Genomic DNA, 22,132 nt, shown 5'->3' with positions numbered 1-22,132 from the left:
GCACCTAATCCATGCTGTACATCTTAAGGAATACCTCATACGACATTTGGCACTTACTTTGCTTGAACTGGGAAGTCTAAAAATATAAAGATATTAAGATTATTTAACAAGGTGTTAATAAAAAATAATACATCCTTCAAGTTATAGCACATTCCAAAATCTATCATAAAAGGAGGACCTCTGCAAACATGATGACAGACTATGCTCAAGCATAAATAGATTAATTCTGGACACAATACGAGACCGGTGATGGTTTCACCCTTATTCCTCGGTTACTATTTACCACAGTGACAAAAGGCAACAAGTCAAATTAAAGACATAGAAACATTATTTTATGTCAGAGGCAGTTTTATTTTTAAATGTAATCTGACTTACATTGATAGAGCAGCTTTACTGAAAGAGATTTAGATTCACTAAAATTACCTTCAACTCTGAAAACTTGGAATCTGTCACCTTCAGATTTAAAAGTAACTTATTTCTCCACAAAACATATGAAAATATAATTTAAAGCACACTTTTTTCACAGACATGGTACAATACATTCACTATACACAGTATAACAAAATAGCCCCATCCTTACCTGTCTTATAATACTGTCACAATGTGTAGAAGTAAATAGAAACTGGAATATTGGTTCTATATTTATAAAGAATTCACATGCGGTGATGATGCTGTATGACTATTTAGCTGTTGGTTTAACCTATCCCTATATGCTGTTTTCATTCTCTGGAACTAAACAAAACTCTTAAACCATTTCTTTCTATCTCCTGCCAAAGTAAAGAATTCTGTACAGTAGCCCATTAGGGCCTTTCAGGGACTGACCTGATGAACTTTCTTTTGTGCCTGAACCCAATTCCAAACCACTTAGGCAAATTAATTTCAGCACTTTGGGGTACACTTCCCACATCTTTAAGTCAGGTCCTCAGACATGGCAAAGAGATTTTTAATTTTCTTTTTCTTTTCAGGAAACAACCTCTCAAATCCCAATTACTTTCAGGGTTCAAGAGTTATAAAGTTTAAAAAAAAGTAATAGCTTATTAATTCAGTTGTGTGTCTCCCATTATAACAGACAGGTTTAAAGCACTGCTCCAAAAATATAAAATGCATATTGTAACCACTCGACCTGACTCGATCCATGTCTGTGTTATAAAGAAAAAGAACACATTACTTGACACAGGTTCATAGATGAAAACTGAACCACAATCTAGATTATAAAATTTCAAAATTGGGACAAATGCACAAATAAAATGGCATAGCACTGTTTAAAAACAGACTAAAAGACTAAGAATGAGCAGACTGCAGGGAATACAGTAAGTGGGGATTTAATGTGGTGCATTCAGCTGGAGTTAAGCACCTAAGATGTTTGCAATAACTTGCATCAGAAAGAAAAAAAATAGAATTGGAACAGTCCCTCAGTATGGTGCCAAGTGGCGTCTTTACAGTGTAGGGATACTGAGGTAAGGCCCACAGAAGAGTCACATGCAGCCTGTGATACTAATGTGGTGCTGTTACCCTCTTTCATACATGTGTACCAAAAACTATCTGTAAGGCTCACATGGCTAGTTTCAGCTGTATGATCTATAAAGCTAAACAGACACTTAAAATTGGAATGCGGTGAACTACAGTACAAGACAATCAAAAATACATAAAAATTTCACAAAATACAATGAACATGAAGAGGCGCATACAAAATTCCCTTAACAAGAATACTTTGCCTCCTAAAACCATGCTTCTTTTTCGTCTTTGCAACCACAGGCACATGCTAGTACAGCAGTTGCTAATTGGCATCACATAAAAACATTTTAACTCTGTTGGCAATAGATAACTACAAAGTGCTTAAAAACTCCATCTGAAGATGAAGGTATATTTAGGTTTCACATGAAAGGAAGTGGAAAAAGAAATAAAAGTTTGCCACGTAATATTGAAATTAATATTCTTAGAGGAGGCCTTTGAAAAAGGAACAACTATCCAGATTCAGAACTTGGTCCTTAAATATCTAATAGACATGAACAATGGCAATCTTTTATTTAAAAAAAAAAAAAAAATAAAAGAAAGAAAACAATGCTTGTTAACATCAAACAGACACTGATCTGATCATCAGTTAAAAATCCACATCCTTTCACGGAAAACAAAACAAAACAAAACAAAACAAAAAACTGCAGTGTAATACAAACATCAGCAATCAAACACCCTTCATTCTTACAAACATTCAGAAAGCTTTAGTAACTTTGTCATTTTGGCAGGAATGGAACCCGGCCTGCCAAGTATTCTTTCGTACCAGCCAAATTCCAGGGAAGCTGGAATATCAGCCTGAGACCCTCCCCAACTGTCAACCCATGTTAACTTCCTTCTCCTTTTATTTATTTATTATTTGAAGTTACGGGTGCCTTACTCTTTGAGAGAAGGAAACAGATGGAATTTCAGGCACTGAATCTGGTCCATCCTATGGTTTCCAAAAATTAAGATTCTCAAGACAATTGAAACATTATTTCTTACTTCAGTTTTCTCCCAACTAACTGGGATCTCTCAACACCCTAATTACGACCAGAGCTGTTTAAGGCATATGTTTTATTTCTGAGTGTTTTTAGTGCATGGGAGGGCCCTCAGTTGCAAATGAACTTCTTTAAATGTCTACAAGACATTGTATTTCAAAGGACACCAGCCTTACTTTCTAAAATTTCCCCCAACAAACTCTGTAATACTTCTACGAGGGATCTGCAGTTTGTAAATACATTATTTTAACCTGCTTTATATTTTAGACTGTTTCTGATTATTCTGTAGCTTTTATAGCACCTTACATCAAAGTAATGAAAATGGGTAAAATGATGATTAGATGTGCAAATTTACAAAACTCTTAACTCTACCAAGCTACATCATTCCAAGATACAGGAAAAAAACTTAAAGCATGCATTGAAAGTTCTCTATGTTTTTTTGTTTGAAGGGTTGCTGAATGCTTCCCTGAAGAAAGGTGGCTGTTTATGAATCAGCAACTGCTGGTGAGGAGTTTCTTGGCACGGGTGTGTGACCGGCATCTTACTGCTGCATCTTCCTGATAATTTCCGCAGATACTGGGGGATGGAAATTGATTGTATGATGCCGCAGACCCTGAGCTGTCTTGTAACTCTTTCCACAACGACACTTGAAAGGTTTGCGAACTCGAATTTGTGTTCGGTGACCATTCTTGGCATGGTACTTGATACCATTTACATTCTGTAGGACAAAAAAAAAAAAAAAGAAACACCTGCATTATAAATATCTGCATTAGGATTTTATCACACACATTCATTGACTCAGCTCTTAAGAATTAATGCACATCTTATCAATCATAAACTGAGACCTCATGTTGGAAGCCACTAATATCAAATGCTACACTTCAAACCAAAGGACCAAATGGCAACATGCAAATAAAATATAAAACAACAAACAACTTTAAATATCACACAGTAATGCAACTACCCTGGACAATCTGCTGAAATCAGTTTGCAATATCTATATTGTACTGCAATGCAGTGAGACTCTGAGGTAAGGGAGCTACGGCTCCTCCTAAAATTCTACTCTGCTTGATATCTAAGGTAGAAAGCAAAATCGCGTATCACATAGCAGCTGTTCTGAGGACAACACATCTGGACTAATAAAATGAGGCAAGTATTTCAGATGGTGAAATGCAGCCATTGGACTTTCATTACTTACTGTTAGTATATACAAGAATTCAACTCAAGGAATATGAGCAAAGTGTGGAGGGTACATCCCAGCAAAAGTTGTCACACAACCTGTATAATTCATCTAAACCACATGTTAAAACAACTGCCAGGGAATAGGCTATTTTTGGAATGGTTACATTGCAGTGAGTTACTACCAAGGCACTACTGCATCAACACCCCCCCCCCAAAAAAAAAAAACTATATTCCACTGTGTCACTGTTATAGTGCCAGTGTAAAGAACTGGAAACATGAATTATGTACTGTGCCACTGTTGCAGTAAATGTGTACAGAAATGGAAGCAGGAATTATAGACTGTACCATGGTCACAGAACCAGTGTAAAGAAAAGGAAGCATGAAGTGTGTACTGTGCGCCACTATTACAGTGCCAGTGTAAAGAAATGAAAGCATGAATTATGTACTGTGTTGCTGTTACAGCCCCAGTGTAAACAAATGGAAGCATGATTTATGGACTGTGCCACTGCCTTTTTACAGTGTAAAGAACTGGAAGTATGAATTATGTACTGTGCCACTGTTACAGTAAATGTGTACAGAAATGGAAGCAGGAATTATAGACTGTACCACGGTCACAGAACCAGTGTAAAGAAAAGGAAGCATGAAGTGTGTACTGTGTGCCACTATTACAGTGCCAGTGTAAAGAAATGAAAGTATGATTTATGTACTGTGTTGCTGTTACAGTGCCAGTGTAAACAAATGGAAGCATGATTTATGGACTGTGCCACTGCCTTTTTACAGTGCCAGTGTAAAGAACTGGAAGTATGAATTATGTACTGTGCCAGTTACAGTAAAAGTCTAGAGAAATGGAAGCATGAATTATGGACTGTGCCACTGTCATAGTACAGATGTAAAGAACTGGAGGCATGAATTATGTACTATGCCACAGTTACAGTGCCAGTGTAAAGAAATGGCAGCATGAATAATCTGCTGTGGCTCTGGAAGAATGAATAACCTATTGGGCTAGTGTGAAGCATGAATGATCATCCTGTACAAAAATAAATGAACATTTTACACTACATTTTATCTTTCACTTGTGCTGGAATCAGGCACAGGTAGCAGTGATCTATAGTCACATGTTGTGCTCTCATGCATTGAGCTCAAAAGCACTATTAAAATATATTTGTAAATGACTGCATGAAGAAATGTAAATTAAATGGTAGTAAAATTATGTCCTGATGATATTAAAATGCATGCAAGCTGGACACAGTCGCAGTTTGATATTAAAATGTATGTAAGGTGAACAAATTCACAATTTGTAGTCAGAAATTGAGCAGCTCTATGTCCTGACTACAAAAGGACAAAGCAAGCCAAAAGTGTTATCACTGCATATAGCAAGAATACTTGGGAGTCACATCAGCTGTTGTGCAGGCTGCAGCAACATACTATAATTGTCAGTACCATCGGTTCCCTTTATACTCCTCAGAACCACTGGCTCCCACTATAGTCCTCAGCATCACTGGTTGCCACTATAATCCACAGCACCACTGTTCCAACTATAATCCTCAGCACCACTGGCTCCCTACAGTATGGGAGAGGTGCCATCTGTTCCCAAAAAGAGATGCCAAAGATGGTTATCTTGTTGCAATGTAACGTCCCCTCTCTGGACCAGTAATCAAGGAGCCTGAATCCTCACCACTGACACTGGAGAGGGTTGTTCACTTGGAACAAAAATAAATACACACAGTATTTCTGGATGCAACTCTCTGCATCAAACACAATTTCCCTTAAGAGCACACAGGGAACACACACAGTCTGCAGTCTGGATTTCTCTCTCTGTCTCCCTCCAGGTCCTCAGTAAGACTCCCCACTGGCACAGCTACAAAGCTGAGTCATCAGCCGTATGTTCAAGTCAAGTCCTCCAGCACCCTCTCTGTGAAACCAGTGCTTCATGTCCATGCTCCAAACAGCTGACACACACACACTGTTTGAGATTTGATTTTCATACACACACACCTGGGAAAGTCTGGCACAGATTAACTAGCTATACCCCCTTCTGCCCAGAGAATAAGGTAGTTACTGCCACCAGACACTCCAAAGCCAGCTACTCTAAGGGTCTTAAAAGGGTACCCAATTATACTGGCTGAAATCAACATTAGTACAAATGGTACTGTCTTGACCAATGCAGTAATTTTCAGGAGTTCACCAAACAGAAATGAGTACTCTCAAAGGTTAAAATATTCTCTAAAAGCCCAGCTAAAAGTTTAAATATACTTAATAAATAAATAATAAAAACATGGAAATACTAAATATCTGTTTAAAATTAACACCAGAGTTTCAATCACAGGAAATATTAAAATAACACAGATGAATAGATTCACACAGATAGAAACAGTACTTAACTAATCTCATTGTATTTTCCTGACTGATATAAAGAATTACTATTCCCTGTTCACTTACTAGAGCAAGGCAAGATGAAGTAGGCGAAGGATCCTTCTACGTCAGGTTTCAAAAGCACAGTGCAAGGAGACTTCAGTCTCATCTAATATTAAAATATAATTTTTGCCCTGGACTACTTGGCATCTGACTTCTGGTTCCCATACTACCCCTTGGCTAAAAGCTGCCAGGATTTAGCACATATGTGTCAATAATGCACATGCACAGAGCTTTGCTAACATCTTTTGCAGCTTCTAGAAGTCATAAAACAATTTCAAATGTTTACCCTTCCACAGTGGCAATTACTTCACTGCTAAAGACAATACAGAAGACTTCCTAGCACTTGTTTTCCCAGAAATTTTGTCTCTGGCTGCAATCAGAACAGTAAGACACAATCTTTATGGCCTAAATTAAGCAATTTAATTTGTTACTATTTGTTAAAGTTAGCTGGACTGAGATTAACCTCTCCTCTTCCAGTATCCTCTGTTAACATATATATTTCCTCAGTTACCACAGTGCAGTATGCTATAAATGTATATTTCTTTTTTGTCCAGCAGAATGCACTTTTGATACACTGAGTGGCGCAGAGCTACAGTTATCCCACTCCACAAGGAGGGATCCACCTTGGATCCCTTAAATTACTGTCCCATCAGTCTGACGAGCCTTATCTGCAAGGCCATGGTGCGTATTATCATGGAACTTATAAACAGAGACATTGGCAACCTTCAAACACTGGACCCCACCCAGTCTGGGTTTCTGAAGGATCGATCTTGTCTCCTGAACCTGAATGACTTCTTTGAATCAGTCTCCAGAGCCATGGACAAGGGTAAGGTGGTTCACACAGCCTATCTAGACCTTGCCAAGGCCTTTGACACCATTCCTCACTCTGGAATCATAGATAAGCTTACTAAGCTGGGCATTAATCCCTACGTCACCCAATGGCTTGCTAACTGGCTTACTGATAGAACCCACATTGTAAAAGTAGCTGACTCCAAATCCAGCTCCAGACAAGTGACAAGTGGAGTACCTCAGGGTTCAGTCCTGGGACCGCTCTTGTTTGGCATCTACCTCTCTGAAGTACAGGCCAACACTAAGGGACTCTGGCTAACAAAGTTCGCAGATGACTGCAAACTGGGAGCCATTATTGAATCCCCAAATGATGTGGATACTCTACAAAAGGGCCTTACAGAAACAGATGCTTTGTGCCAGAGCCATGGGCTCAAGCTCAATGCCAAGAAATGTATAGTTATCCCCACTGGGAAAAAACATGAACCCGTGAATTACCATATAGGTGGCAGTACACTAAACACCGAAAGTGTGATAAGAGACTTAGGGACACAGGTGGATAGTGGTCCCACCTTCGATAACCACATTTCCACAACAGTCAGGAAATCCTTCTATGTGGCACACCTCATCACTAAAGGCTTTTCATCCAGAAAAAAGGAGGTCATTGTCCCACTGTACTCATCCCTCATTAGACCCATTATAGAATACAATGCCCTACGCCGACCGCCTTAAAAAACTCCAGCTATACTCTGTCGCATATCGTCTACTCAGAGGCAATCTCTGCTTAACATACAAGGCCATGTCAAACCCAGAGCTGTTGGACATGCTACACATAAAGAAATCCCAATCCCTCAGAGCCACACGTTCCAGGGATTTAAGTCTTATCATCAAAATAAACAAAACATGCTGGAGAGATACGTTACTGACCCAGAGACTCCCCAGACCCTGGAATAGATTGCCCGTACATGTCAAGCAGAGTGCCTCTTTGGCTCTCTTCAAAAGGAACCTTGACAATTGGATGGGAGAAAGGATATTCACCCTGGGGATCACATCAGTCGCCCTGCTAGACAGGCGTCCAGGGAAGTAAATAGTGTCGGAAAAAATAGCCAGGGAATTGTTATGGCTAGGCTTGTATAGGCCCTAGGGCTGATAGGCTAGTACCAACCTATGAATTTATGAACATAAGCGATGTTACAAATACATTTTCAACACAAGCATCTGCACAAATCAGTTTAATATACAAATGACATATAATTCTTTACAAAATTCTAGCTAGCTGTGCTAGCATATGTTGCACATCCACTGCCCTTCTTCTCCTGGCATAGCTGGCAATAACTCACATTATCCCACACAGTTTCATCGATTAAGAGATTATTGATCACATTTGAGTTGATTGGAAGATTATGAGGGTCTTGGTTAACATATGTCACTCACACAAGGAAATGACAGGGATGTATGACCTTCTCATAGCTATGAAGACCTAGGAATGTATAGTTCTTTCCATACTAGTTACAGGGATGTTTTAGAAACTGAAATAGGGGCAGCTGGGTATTTCACAGGCATTTACCTCTACAATACTCAACAAAGTCCTTGATCTAATGCTGCTACATGTGCAACATCATATATGGCTTCTTAGCCCACCACTGAATACAGCTAGGTGCCACAACTGTACACATAGCACTAAAGGCCCCACCTGGTCCACAGCACAAAGGTTTATAAACAGGAAGGGCTATCATTTTTTGAATTCCTATGCATGTGAGATCATAACCAACAAGTCTGCACCTAGATAATTCACATGACTCATTTATTTGGCACATATGTCAGCTGGATCACCACTTCCTGCCCACTGAAATTCTGCAAAGGCATCTAGTTAGTATGTGGAAGTACTGTGGCTAATCTTAATGCATACAACTACACTTCTAATCTGTCCATTTATAGTAATTCCCCACAGTTTCTACTATGTTGCAAGTGATGTCAGACACCACTGGTACCCTGGCTTTTGATACTCATTATGGAACCTACAAAGGGGAGTGTGTGTGCTTAGTCTGCTCAAAAAGTACAGTTTTGTACCTACCATAAATGTAGATGTTCGAAGATCCACATTGCTGCAGTCAAAACCTGTGGGGTAGTCCGCTGTCCTCGGTCGGCTCGAATACCAAAGTGTTAGGCTGGCGTCGGTCATGGTCGCTCAGATCTGACGTCAGTACGCCGTGGTACTAAAGCGCATGACCGACGCCATATCCTCAGTCTTTCTTGCCCCAGATGTCAGAAGGCCTTAAAAAGAAAGGCCATAGCCAAAAATGGAAAAACACCCAATCACCCATGTAGAAACAATATTTACAACACAAACCACACAACCACCCCAAACTACAGAGGGGAAGGAGGGAGGGTATTGACTGCAGCAATGTGGATCTTCGAACATCTACATTTATGGTAGGTACAAAACTGTACTATGTTCTTCATCTCACATTGCTGCAGTCATAACCTGTGGGTAGAATCCCAAAGCAAAGGTCAAGGGAGGCTGGCAAAATCATAAAGCATTGGGAGCTGCTAACATGCCCTGTAAAACTGCAGTGGCAAACCCAGCCCTAGATTTGGAATAAAGAGGGAGATGGTAATGTTTAGAAAAAGTGTGCACTGAACTCCAAGTAGCTGCCTCCAAAATATCTTTAGTAGCTACTCCCTTAAAAGCAGTAGAAGTGGCAGTCGCCCTAGTGGAATGAGGTCTGATTCCAGCCGGAACCTCCTTACCATGATGAGAATAACAAAAAGCAATACAATGGCCAATCCACTTAGAAATAGTTTGTTTTGAAACAGGTTTCCCCTGAGAACCCAAAGCAAAAGAAATAAACAACTGTTGAGACTGCCTGAACCCTTTGGTTCTGCTCAAATAATAACGCAACTGCCTGTGAATATCCAAAGAGTGCAAAATTTTTTTCCCCTTTATTTTGGGGATCAGCATAGAATGTAGGCAAATGAATAGATTGGTTTAATGCCACATTAGAAACAACCTTAGGCATAAAAGTAGGGTTAGTACGCAGGGAGACCCTATCCTTAAGAAATATCAGGAAGGGTTCAACTGCCATTAGAGCCTGTAATTCAGATACCCTTCTAGCAGACGTAATGGCCAACAAAAAAGCAGTCTTCCAAGACAAAAACTTCAACTCCGTAGTAGCTGCAGGTTCAAAAGGAGGTAAAGTGAGCTTTTCCAACACAAAATTGAGATCCCAGGAAGGAGTAGGAGCTCTACGGGGGTCTTATGTTTTTCACCCCTCTAAGAAATTGCTTAAACAAAGGGTGAGAGAATAAAGGAGGGTCACAGTCATAGTGAGCAGAAATGGCTGCAGCATGAACTTTACAGAGGAGAAAGACAAACCCTTGTCTAATAATTCTGTAAGATACTGAAGTGAAACACTCAAATTAGGCACAGAAACATCAAAGCTCTTTGTTTTGCTCCAAAGAAAAAATCTCCTCCATTTATCAGCATAAACTTTCCTGGTACTAGGCCGCCTGGCCTCCAAAATGACATTCAAAACTTGTTGAGGAAGCTGCACCCCCAGGGTCTAAAACAGAATATGCCAAGCTGTCAGATGCAGGGACTGTATCCTGACATTGCGGAAATGATTGCTTGCCTGGGACAAAAGGTGTGGAACTGATGGCAAAGGCCAAGGAGGCTCCTGTACTAAACTCCTCAGCAGAGGGTACCAGTGCTGACGTGGCCAATCTGGAGCTATTAGAATCATGCAAGGCTTGTCCTGTCTGACCTTCAAGAGCACCTTGGGAAGAAGAGGCAGAGGAGGAAAGGCATAGACATGAAGGTTGTTCCAACTGAATGATAGAGCATCCACTTTCCAAGCTTTTGGGTGAAACAGCTTTGTGCAAAACTTTGGCAGTTGGAAATTTAGTGGAGAAGCGAACAGATCTATGTCTGGAGTTCCCCAAGCCACCGCCAACTGTTGAAATACATGAGGATCCAATTTCCACTTGTGGGGATCCACCATCTGTCTGCTCAAAACATCTGCTAAGGAGTTCTGTGCTCCCGGCAGAAACCTTGCCTGAAGAGTGAGGTGCAAACTGAGAGCAGTCTCCCACAAAATCATAGCTTGTCTGCAAAGAGGGTACGAATGGGTTCCCCCTTGCTTGTTGATATACCACATGACTGTTGTGTTGTCTGTTTGAATCAACACCTGTCCTGGTTGAAGTAGATCCTTGAAGACCATCAGGGCAAATTGGACTGCTAACATCTCCTTCATGTTGATATGCAAATGTTGTAGTCTGGGAGGCCACGTGTCTTGAACCCATTTCCCATTGAAGTGTGCTCCCCAAGCCATGTCTGAGGCATCTGTCGTTAAGATCTGACTCGCCTCTAGTCGGGTCACAGAGAGTCCCTTGTTTAGGTGACATTCCTGAGCCCACCACAAGAATTCCCTTTGGATGCAAGGTATTATCTGAATGACAGTGTCCAAATCGTGGCAGTGTTGAGTCCATACGCTTTTGAGATACCATTGTAGCTTCCTCATATGCAGTTTGGCATTGGGAAGCACCAGAATACAAGATGCCATGAACCCCAAGGCCTGAAGGCCTGTCCTTGCAGTCAGCCTGGACCATAGAGATAATTGCTGGAAGTAAAGGGCAAGATTTCTTTGTTTGTCCGGGGTCAAAAATGCCATCTGAGAGGCTGTGTTCAGTCTCACACCCAGAAAGCACATGTCCTGAGAGGGTACTAGACTGGACTTGTTTCGTTCACAGAATACCCTAGGCACCTTAACACTGTCATAACATACTGAAGATGGTGAAGTAACTTGACTTTGTCTTGAGCAAGAATCAGGCAATCGTCCAAATAAGGATAAATTTGTATTCCCCTTAGTCTTAAGAAGGCTATCACCGGAGCCAGGACTTTTGTGAACACCCTGGGCGCAGTAGATAAGCCAAAGGGCAATGCAGAGAACTGATAATGAAAAGTGCCAGTCCGAAAACGCAGGAACCTCCTGCAGCTGGGCCTGATAGGAATGTGAAGATAAGCCTCTTTGAGATCCAGAGTTACCATCCAGTGATCTTTGTCTAGCAGAGGCAGAAGCTGTTGCAAAGTTAACATCTTGAATTTGGGAATGTCCAGGTATGTGTTGAGAATAGACAAGTCCAGAATTGGCCTCCAAGTGTTTCCTTTCTTTGGTACCAAAAACAGGCGAGAATAAAATCCTAGGCCCACTTCTGACGGAGGGACCCCCTGGATAGCCCCCATTTTAAAAGTAAAGAAATCTGTTTGTGAGCCTCCAACTTTTGCTGAGGAGGAACGTCTGGCATGCCTTTGAAAGGAGGCAAGGTGTGAAAATAAATCTTGTAGCCTCGGTCTATAATGTCCAACACCCATTTGTCCTGGGTGACTAAAAGCCAATTTTGCCTGAAAAGTGCCAACTTTCCTCCCAGAGGAACTGCCAGACAGGAGGGATCTGGCAGCTGGAGATACAGGTCATTGGGTCTGTTTACGAAAAGGCTGACCCCTGCCCTCACCTGAAGATTGTGCAGGGGAACTCCACATCCTAGGCCTGAAAGAACCCTGAGCATGAGCTCTGCCCCTACCATGTCTAGATCTGCCCCTAGACTGTAAATCAGAAGAAGGATAAGCCCATCCCTTAGTAGGCCAATTTCTGCTAAACTTAGGGGGCTGCACCTGTAAAGATCCTTAACTGTCTGCATAGACTTAGCTTTGTCTTCCATTTTCTTCAAAACTGACTCCACAGGAGAACCAAACAGAACTTCAGATTGAAGGGGAGCATCCAAAATATGAGCTTTAACATGCTCTGACAAGTTCTGATCCTTAAGCCAGGCGTGCCTACGAATAACTGATCCAGTGGCAGCCACCCTGGAAGAAGCCTGAAGAGCATCAAAACCACACTGCAAAGAATGCTTACCCACCTGATCAGAGGCATGAACTAAATCCTGCAATTCCTTACACTCTATGCCCTCTGCCAAAGCATCTACCTTAGATTTTAACTGACTTAGGAGAAAATTCTGGTACTTCAGCATATGAAACTGGCAATTCAAAGCCCTCATTGCTAGAGTGGAAGAGGTATACACTTTTACCCCACCTATCCAAAGCTCTAGAATCTTTATCCATAGGAACTGGATTCTTTACAACAGAAGCCCTGACACCCTTAGGTCCCTGGCTAATAGTTTCCGGGTCAGCTCTTGGGCTCTTATACAAATATTTATGAGCCTCTGGCACTCTGTAATACCTGTCTGGCTTGACCGGGCAGGAGGCAAAGAATCAGGATTAAGGGAAGCTTCAGAGAAAACATCCTGAACAACATCCAAAACAGGGGTATAGCCAAGGGCCTATGCTGTGGTAAAACAAAATTCCCTAAGTCTCTTTCGAGAATCTGAGAAATCCTGACCTTCCCACTTAAAATGCTCCCTCATGGAATGCAGGGTTTCAGAAAAGAAAAATCCTCTGGAGGGAAGCAGAAGGACTAGAATCCTCTGCATCTGAATCAGAATAAGGAGGAAAATCCTGAATGTCTTCAGCAAGACTCGAGTAATCTGAGGAATGCTCCAATCCTTCCACCTCTGGCTCCACCCTAGGCCTCTTATCTGGAGGGGGCATAGAACCCCTGATTACGGTAATCAAATCCTCTGCCATTTTCAGCATATGCTTTTTAGGAACAGAACCTGCAGAACTAGGGCTGACGCCAGAGGAAGACAAACCAGGCCTGACCTTGGAAGGTACCTTAGAGACAGAAGTAGAAGGCCTAACCACCTTATGCAAAGAAGGGACTACAGAGACCTGAGAGGCCCCCTCAGCCTGACCCGACTCCTGAGAGGCCACATCCTGCAAAATTAAAGGCTCCCCCTGAGACTCAGCTGAAACCTCGGCTGGATCCACAGATTCCACCGTAGTTTCTAAAGAACCGGCGTCCGTAACAGACGACTCATCCTGCTTGGACTTTAACGATTTTTCCTTACGCTTTAGCGGTAGCGGCGCCGGAGGATCCGACGGCATATTGTAATTACACCGCCATCAAGACAAGCCTAGCACAATCTAACCTGCGCTTAATGGTGCGCTTATTAAATCTAGCACAAAAGCGACACCCGACTACGTCGTGCTCAGGCCCCAAGCAAGGAATACAGAGAGAGTGGTAATCCCTATGAGGTATCTGTTTCCCACAAGAAATACAATTATTCACTTTTTCTGACATCCGGATTTAACTGAGGCAAGAAAAGACAAAAATATTCCCCAACGGGGTACTTAGCCCAACTTGGTCTTCGGTCTGAAACTCAGAATACGAAAATTTCAGGACGCCGAACGGCACTTGCAAACGCTGCTTCTGCTTCGGACCATGCGGCAAGAAAGACTGAGGATATGGCGTCGGTCATGCGCTTTAGTACCACGGCGTACTGACGTCAGATCTGAGCGACCATGACCGATGCCAGCCTAACACTTTGGTATTCGGGCCGACCTAGGACAGCGGACTACCCCACAGGTTATGACTGCAGCAATGTGAGATGAAGAACATCATGATTATTCTGCCCTGAATTGCCTGGGAAAGGGGGAGTAATCTGGTATGGTCCTGACACAGCCTGTAGGATGTCCTTTGGATGTTGAAAGCTCCATAATATTGTGGCGATGAAAAGACAGGCTCAACAGTCCTAGGAGACCATACGGTTCGGACATGTATACACAAAGTCAGTCAGGAAAGTGCATCAGCACCATTGAATGATGACAGTGTCACAGAATAGTAACAACTAGCAGTTAAACTCCCCCTACAGACAGGCTAAGCCACAGTGCACAGCAGCACAGGTGACATGGTTCATATGTATGGGCTTTGGAATCATAAAGTAGTAGTGTGGTGCCACACAGATCAAACATGATGCATGCATTTATGTTTTAGACTGTGTTGGTTAGTACATAGTCCAGCCACTCTGTGTATCAGACATTTACCACACAAGAGGGATGGTGTAGTCAGTCAAAATCATCATATACACAAATGGATAGGGGCACAATGATATCAGTCTGTCTCGAGGGTCTATATCAGCATTTCGAAAATTGAATAGTTTGAATCACTAAATGTCGAACTGACATGATCAAACTATTGAATTTTCGAATGTTGATACAAAAACCCCCCAAAAACAACCAAAAAACAACTAAACGGTATAGGCAGGGTGGCAAGCCCCCCTGCACCCCCACACGCCTCGCTACTTAAATATACCAACTCCGAGACTGCACTACATGGAAGTAAACGGAAATCTCCCCTTACAGAGATTTCCATTTACCCGTTCAACATTCTGCATTTTTGGCATTCTTGAGGTGACAATATTGGATTCAATATTGTCAGCGTTCGAGATGCTGATGGGAACCCTGTCTCGATACACTGGGTTGGGTGTATATTTCAGGAGTCTTCAACAGATTTGAGTTGACGAGTATTCTGTGTTATAAGTAGTTTCCTCCTACGATATGTTTGAGGTGCCACTATATGACCATGAACTGTGGCCACTATGTAATCTTGCTGTAACAGGACTTGTGGTTCTCACTGACAGAGATAGTGTATGACTAGATCTGTACGAGGTCTGCTCATGAGGTATCCTGACAATGGACTCTTGAGTGTTGTGGCCACCCACTACACGGGATGCCAGAGTGTGGTACACATCCACATACAGGTAGGAAATGAGCATGCTTTGCAAATGGCAATCCTCCTCATCAATTTGGATATAAGGACTACAGACTTCAGCAGACTAATCTGTACTGTGCTCCTGGCCTCCATGTCCTCATGGATGACATGCAACACAGCAATGAGGTCCGTGTTCAACTGTGTTGCAGTTCACTGTGTCTGGAGGATAATACAATACTTCTGCTGATTGATCCTGAGAGCTGCCAATATCAGGGGCCACCTATAATACATGACAGTATCAGGTACTCTTGCAAGGCCATGAAATGGTGGGTATTACTTTTCAGATGCAATGTGGTCATCTGCTACTTCATCCATAGAGGAAACATCATTGTTTTTTCAAACAATGGGAACCCCTCCCCCAGTGGGAATAGTCAGCATATACACTGTGCAGCCTCATGTTCTTTTGTGTGTGAGGTCACACGTTTTCAACCTGCATTGAGGACAGACCCTCACACAGGATGCAGACAGCACTACTGGATCATCAGACTGCATCTCAGTTATGTTTCTCATCAACATCATCATTCCCATTACAGGTGCCAAAAACCTGTGCCCCAGCATTTACAGGTTTCATTACAGCTGTGTTCTCCCCTAAGAATATACAATAAAAGACAGACAACTGTGGGCATGGGCATCTGTGCCAAAACCATATCCCTGTGGCATGTATGTTGAAGGTGTCCACAGTTTCATAGGTTCCTACTAAGCTTACAGCCAAAGGAGACCAAAAAGAAGCTCAGCCACAGCGCTCAAAACTGTGGGAGAATAATACTCTTCCCCCACCGTTTAAGAAGACTTTCTTCATATATCCCTGATAAAGAACTGCAATCATTCAGGCAGTCAACCTGAGTGGTTTCAAAGGTTGCCAGTGAAGTCTGCTTGACAGCTAAGGGCAGCCTATTTCAGACATAGAGGATAGATTGGGTTAGGTATCTGTCCTGATATCTGGTGTTGTTGATGTGATAATGTAGCTTTATATCTCTGGAATGGGTGTTTGCTTTACAATTTGATTTACTAAGTTGAAGGAATTCAAAGAGTGATGAACAGTTCATAGCACAGAAAGCTACATAAAGATTACCACTCAGAAGTCTGTATGAAACCAAGCAGAAGATCAGAGCTTTTAGTCTAGCACAGTAGCTAAGGGTACTGAGACCTGAGATATTTTTTAATGAGTTAATGAGTTAGGTGCTTGGACAGATACATGCAAAAGGGTACATTTTATTCAATGATGGACTTAATACGGGATGAATAAAATGGGAATACGAGTTCTCTGGGGCTTGAGAAACCACCACAGGCAAAAGGATTTTCTAACCATCACAGAGACATAGTGGTCACAGGAAAATCTATTACGATTAATTTTATTTATTCATTTACATCTGATTAGTGGGAAAGTCCAACTAGGTAGGAGTCCATTTTCAGCGGAGTCTCAGGGAGGAAAAGCTCCAAAAGTATTACAAAACATTTTAAGAAACATACACACCCAGGTTTCTGATGACTGTCAGATTTAAGTGGAATTTTATTTATATGGTAAGCCATAGTTACACTAGATTTACCAAAGGAAACTATGCTGCATTTCTTCATGTTGAGTTTAAGCCCGTGATTAATACTGATTAATACATGATTAATACTGATGGATTTATTGCACATCAGCAAGTCAAATGGCATCAGAAATACTTGGCATAGGGATGTAAACCTCTTCTGCAACATCAACAAAATGGTTTGGAGCAACAGGAATATCTCTCCGAGGATACCACTGCTCTGAAACAGACTCCCAATCCATGTAAAAGACAGCTCACCCCGTCCATATCTGAGCCCAACTTGGATATATGCATGGAAAACAGAAAATTTAACCCAAGAATTGCCCCCTGTACTGGTAATGGATTGAGGCAGCTCATAAATGCATTATCTACAACATGGGTCCCCAAATGTTATTTCTGGTATGATTATAGTAATTTTCTCATTAGGGGTAATATATAATTCTCAACCATGGGATGGGCAAGTCCAGTCTAACACCAAGACAGGTTAATTCTAGCACCAAAAGGGAAATTGTCTAGGTTTAAAATTGCCTGTAAGGGCAGCTAGCCTACTACCTATCTATGATCCTATTAGTTACACTAAGCATTTGTTTGGTCCAGCCCTTGCTGGAGAATTTGAATATCAGAAAGGGATTTGATAACCCCCTCCATTTGCAATCATCAGCAAAGTTGGTTATTTTTAGTCCCTTGAGATTGGCTTTTATATGTCACAGAAATATGTGCAAAAGAGGAAGAGACCCAGGACAGAGTCTTGTGGAACACTGCAAGTGACATTTTTTTATGTGTAATGCAAATATCTCAGACCTTACCTTGATTGGTTCTGTCACGCAGTAAATTACCAATCCAGTGAATTACATATTGGTTAATGCTGAGTTGTGACAGTTTGTCAATAACTCCAGCAGTGGTGGATGGTGTCAAATGACTTGTCAAGGTCCAGATAAGCAGCAAAAACTATATGTCCCTTAACCATTGCCTCTGTATCCCTTTCAAAGAACTCAAGCAGGTTGAGGAGACATGATCTGCCTTTTACAAAGCTGCACTAATGTATAGCCAGGTATATAAGCTCTCCTTTATAATTGTATATTAGTTCAGCTACAACATATTCCATAGCCTTGAAAATAAGAGAGAGATACTAACAAGCCTGTAATTTCCAGGCTCAGCGGAGAGGCCCACCTTTATGCAAGGACAACACAGTTGCCATTTTCCACTCTTCTGGGACATGACTCAGGTTGAGGAGTAGATCGAGGGGTTTTGCTAAGTGGGACTTCACTCTTCTCAGCAAGCATCCAGGTATATTGTCAGGACCCATGGACACAGTGTTTTTAATTTTGGAAAGAACCAAAAGGACTTAGTCCAAATTGATCTCAGTGATCACAGAAGGAGGGTTGTGACAGGGAATGCAGAGAAGAAAGGGGAGGACAGTTGGAAGGCAATTCGTCTGCAATGTCCTTGGAGTTAGATAAGGTAGTACAGCACTGGAGATACGTTCAGTATGGAACTACAGGTTACTTCTAAGCTTCATAATATAGATGAAGAAGGTCTTGTATCTTTTGAATTACCTGTAATCCTAACTTTACAGCTGGCTTTCCTAACAGTAAGTTTGTGAAACTTAGTCACCAGGTTTAAACTCCTTTTATAATGTACCATATAGTGCCTCCCTATCTTTGCTACCATCCTGACACAGCTGGATACCTGATGTATCCAAACAATACATAGTCAGTAGTTGCTGTGGTTAACCTAAAGTGTTTGTAGGCAGTGCAACTGTATGAACTCTGGTATAAGAGCTACTAAGTACATCATCCACTGAGATAGACAGGGTGGGCCCATCTTAATGTCAGTGTCCACTCTTCCAAGGGCGATTACTGAACTGTGGAATGAAATTATTTTGGTGTGACAAAATGAGGGAGATAAAGAAAGGGAATCATATCAAGAAAATAAAAAAAGGACAGAAAGTTTAGGAAGGCATTTCTTGTACAAGGTAAAAAGGTGGAAGTCAATCCTTTAATTCTTTTTTTGGAAAAAAAGTTTACAAAGAAATATATGATAATAATAAAGATTAAAAATGAAAAAAAAAAGTGATCGCAGAGCAAAAGAAAACCTAAGAACAGGTTATTAAGTATGCTGAAGAAAGATATCAAAATAATAAGAGAGTCATAAAAAAGGAATGAGATTGTGAAAAGCTTACAAAAACAAAGAATGAATATTTAATAAGGGATAATAGAGTAGAAGAGATGGAAATTTTATTTATTTATTACAATAATAATTTATAATAATGTGGTCAGATGAGAGTACAAACAGTGTACACAAGTAAACACTGTCTAAAGTGGGCGGACAATCCATTATGGACTTATAGAACATACGAAAATACAATGACAGAATGCAATATAAATTGAGAGCTAGCAAGCATGGATATAAACAGAGACATAATGACAGGGAGCTAAATTACCATTAGAAGTATGTGTACAGTATGAGGTAGATTCAATGAATCTGTGTCAAACAAAGAAACTGTGTGTAAGATGTTATGAGTCCACAGAGTTTAGAGATGGAGGGGTTAAAGTAAAATGACAGAGTAGAGGATAGACAGGCAGTTATCCTGGTGACTAGCAGGAGCAGAGCCAGTGTTTGGCTAGGTAGTTCTTTAGGAGTTGTTTGAACTTGTGATGGTGAGGGTTTTGTGTAATGGGTTGTGGAAGTGTGTTCCATAATTTGGCAACTTTGTGGGAGTAAAGTGAGATGCTGTGGCGATTGTGAGAGCGGAAGACTTTTAGCATTCGGTTGTTGGAGGATCTAAGGGAGTGGGAATGAATTATGAAAGGTGAATGTGAGTTTGTCACTAGTTATAATTGGTCTAGATTATGAATTTCATAAGGTTATAAGTAAAATTCAAAAAGTTGTACTTGTAAGGGTTATGAATGAATGCAAAAATTAAGGTTTGCGAGGGGTAATAAAATTAATTCTGAAGAAAGGAAAGAACAAATGTGTAAATAAATGGAGACCAACAACTTTGATGAATGTAGATTATAAAAATGTAATTAAAATAATGCAAGTTAGATTAGAAAAGGTAATGGAAATAAATGGAGAAATGGAATATATGGGATGAAAGGTAAGAAAGAAAGTGAAATGTTAATTCAGGTCAAATAAGTAATATATTCTATTAAAAAGAAGGAAACATAGTAAGATCAGTGGGTAGGGATGTGGAAAAAGCTTATGATAACCTAAACAGAAGGCAAGTATGGAGAATTTTGGAAAGTTATGGTGTTAATAAGGAAGCTTTAAGACTAGCGAGAGACACTTATGACAAATGCACAAATAAAGTTTTGATTAATAGAAAGATAAGTAGAGAGGTGATAATAAAACTGGGATATGTAGTTTAATGTTAGATATGTGTATAAATGTCATTGTAAATGAAGTGTATAGAGAAATGAGGGGTACTGAATTTTGATACAAAGATGAAACTAAAATACCATTAATAACAATATATGCAGATGATGTGGTAGCAATTACAAAAAATATAATGTGGATGATAGGGGTTATTAAACTAGTTGAAAAATTATTAGACAGTATTGGTTTGAAAATTAGTATAGAAAAAAGCAGAGGATTTGGTGAAATAGTGACACATAAGGAATTTATTTTAATAATACAAATATGGAGATTTTAGGTATTCATTTTAGAAATTATAAAAATATGAAACTGCAATGGTTAGTTATTATGTTTTTATGGAAATCTTTCAATTTAAGTTTTAAAAAGAAATGGAGCATTTAGGTTCTGTAATGATGTGTCCAAAGGAAATAGAGAGATTGTAATGTTGCTCTTTCCTTTTGTATGAGGTTCAGGTTTGAATCTGGTAAAGAGAGGAGTTGCTGTTGTTTGTCTTTCGGCTTTTTCCCAGTAAGGGGACTCGCCACAGCGAAACTCCAGTCCGCTAATGATTGGCAGTAGATTTTTTTACGAAACGCCGAGGTGCCAGCTTGACGCCCAACCTTCAACGAAGGCACGCCCATTTACGCACGCATGTCTTTCAAACGCTACCCAACCATGGGGAGGACGTGCAGACTCCACACAGAAGGCACTCCCAAGCCACGTAATAATTTGGAAGATGGATGGCTGGGATTAAAAAAATCCTAATGTGTTTTTGTCTTTGTTGTCATTATATCACAAGCTGAAAAAAAGTGAAAAATTCTATTAGGACTAGTAACCCAACCCATGGACTCAGGCTGCCTTCTAACATTAAGCATAATTACACGTTAAGAAACCAACGAACAACACCCAGCAATGCTCAGAATGTATCCTGAACATGATCACACAATCTGAGCCAACAGGCATTGCCAATATACTAGTAACAAGTTTATTGGAAACTTTATCTCAAAACATTTATCCAAACTTCACGTATTGCAAAATCCCTTTATACTCCCTATTATTACTAAGAAACATGCTCTGAAGGTACTACAATGAAACTGAAAAATACCTTTTCCATAGAATCTGACAACATAGTTAGATGTTTAATACATAGCACCAAAAATGCCCGCTCCTCATGTTGTTTAACCTAAGCTTAGTATTTGTTCCTGAATTATGGGGCACTGCAGCCTCCACAAGTGTGACCATACCACAGACACTGCTAATTATAAACCCATCAGCCTTTACGAGCTTGATCTGCAAAGCTATGCAACACATCATAACTGATCTCATCAATTATGATATCAAAAGCTCTTTAGGGTAGACCCTTAACAGTTCAGCTTCATCAAAGCGAGATCCTGCCTGTTACATCTAGCTAACTTTTTTGAAAAGATCACTCAAGGTGTTAGCAACCGTTGTGTTGTTCCCACAGTTTCATGACTTAGCAAAGCACTAGGTCACCATACCTCATGTGGGCATTGCAAGTAAGCTAAATATTTTAAATATAGATCTATACATGGTAAAATGGGTCAGAAACTGGCTAAAAGACAAAAGCCACATAGTTTGTTTTGGAAACTCCTCACCTTAAAGTAAAAAGTAAACCAGCAGAGACCCCAGGGCTCTGTACTGAGACTCTTCCTTTTCAACATTTACTTTGTTGATCTCCAAC

At 40.7% G+C, this 22,132-nt stretch overlaps 1 protein-coding gene across 5 annotated transcripts in view; it reads right to left on the bottom strand.

Moving 5' to 3' along the window:
• Positions 1–327: 327 nt before the first annotated feature.
• Positions 328–22,132, bottom strand: part of JAZF1 (JAZF zinc finger 1) — a 1,846,146-nt gene continuing 1,824,341 nt past the window's right edge. For all 5 annotated transcript variants that reach the window (XM_044066805.1, XM_044066806.1, XM_044066808.1 and 2 more), the window contains one exon: positions 328–3,210. In XM_044066805.1, coding sequence (XP_043922740.1) covers positions 3,034–3,210 — 177 coding nt within the window. In that variant the 3' untranslated portion in view covers positions 328–3,033. The remainder of the gene's footprint in view (positions 3,211–22,132) is intronic.

The sequence above is a fragment of the Protopterus annectens genome, chromosome 3.part1 (assembly GCF_019279795.1).
Source record: "Protopterus annectens isolate FY-2018-M chromosome 3.part1, PAN1.0, whole genome shotgun sequence".
Lineage (NCBI taxonomy): Eukaryota > Metazoa > Chordata > Ceratodontiformes > Protopteridae > Protopterus > Protopterus annectens.
This window is presented reverse-complemented; position numbering and strand designations above follow the sequence as displayed.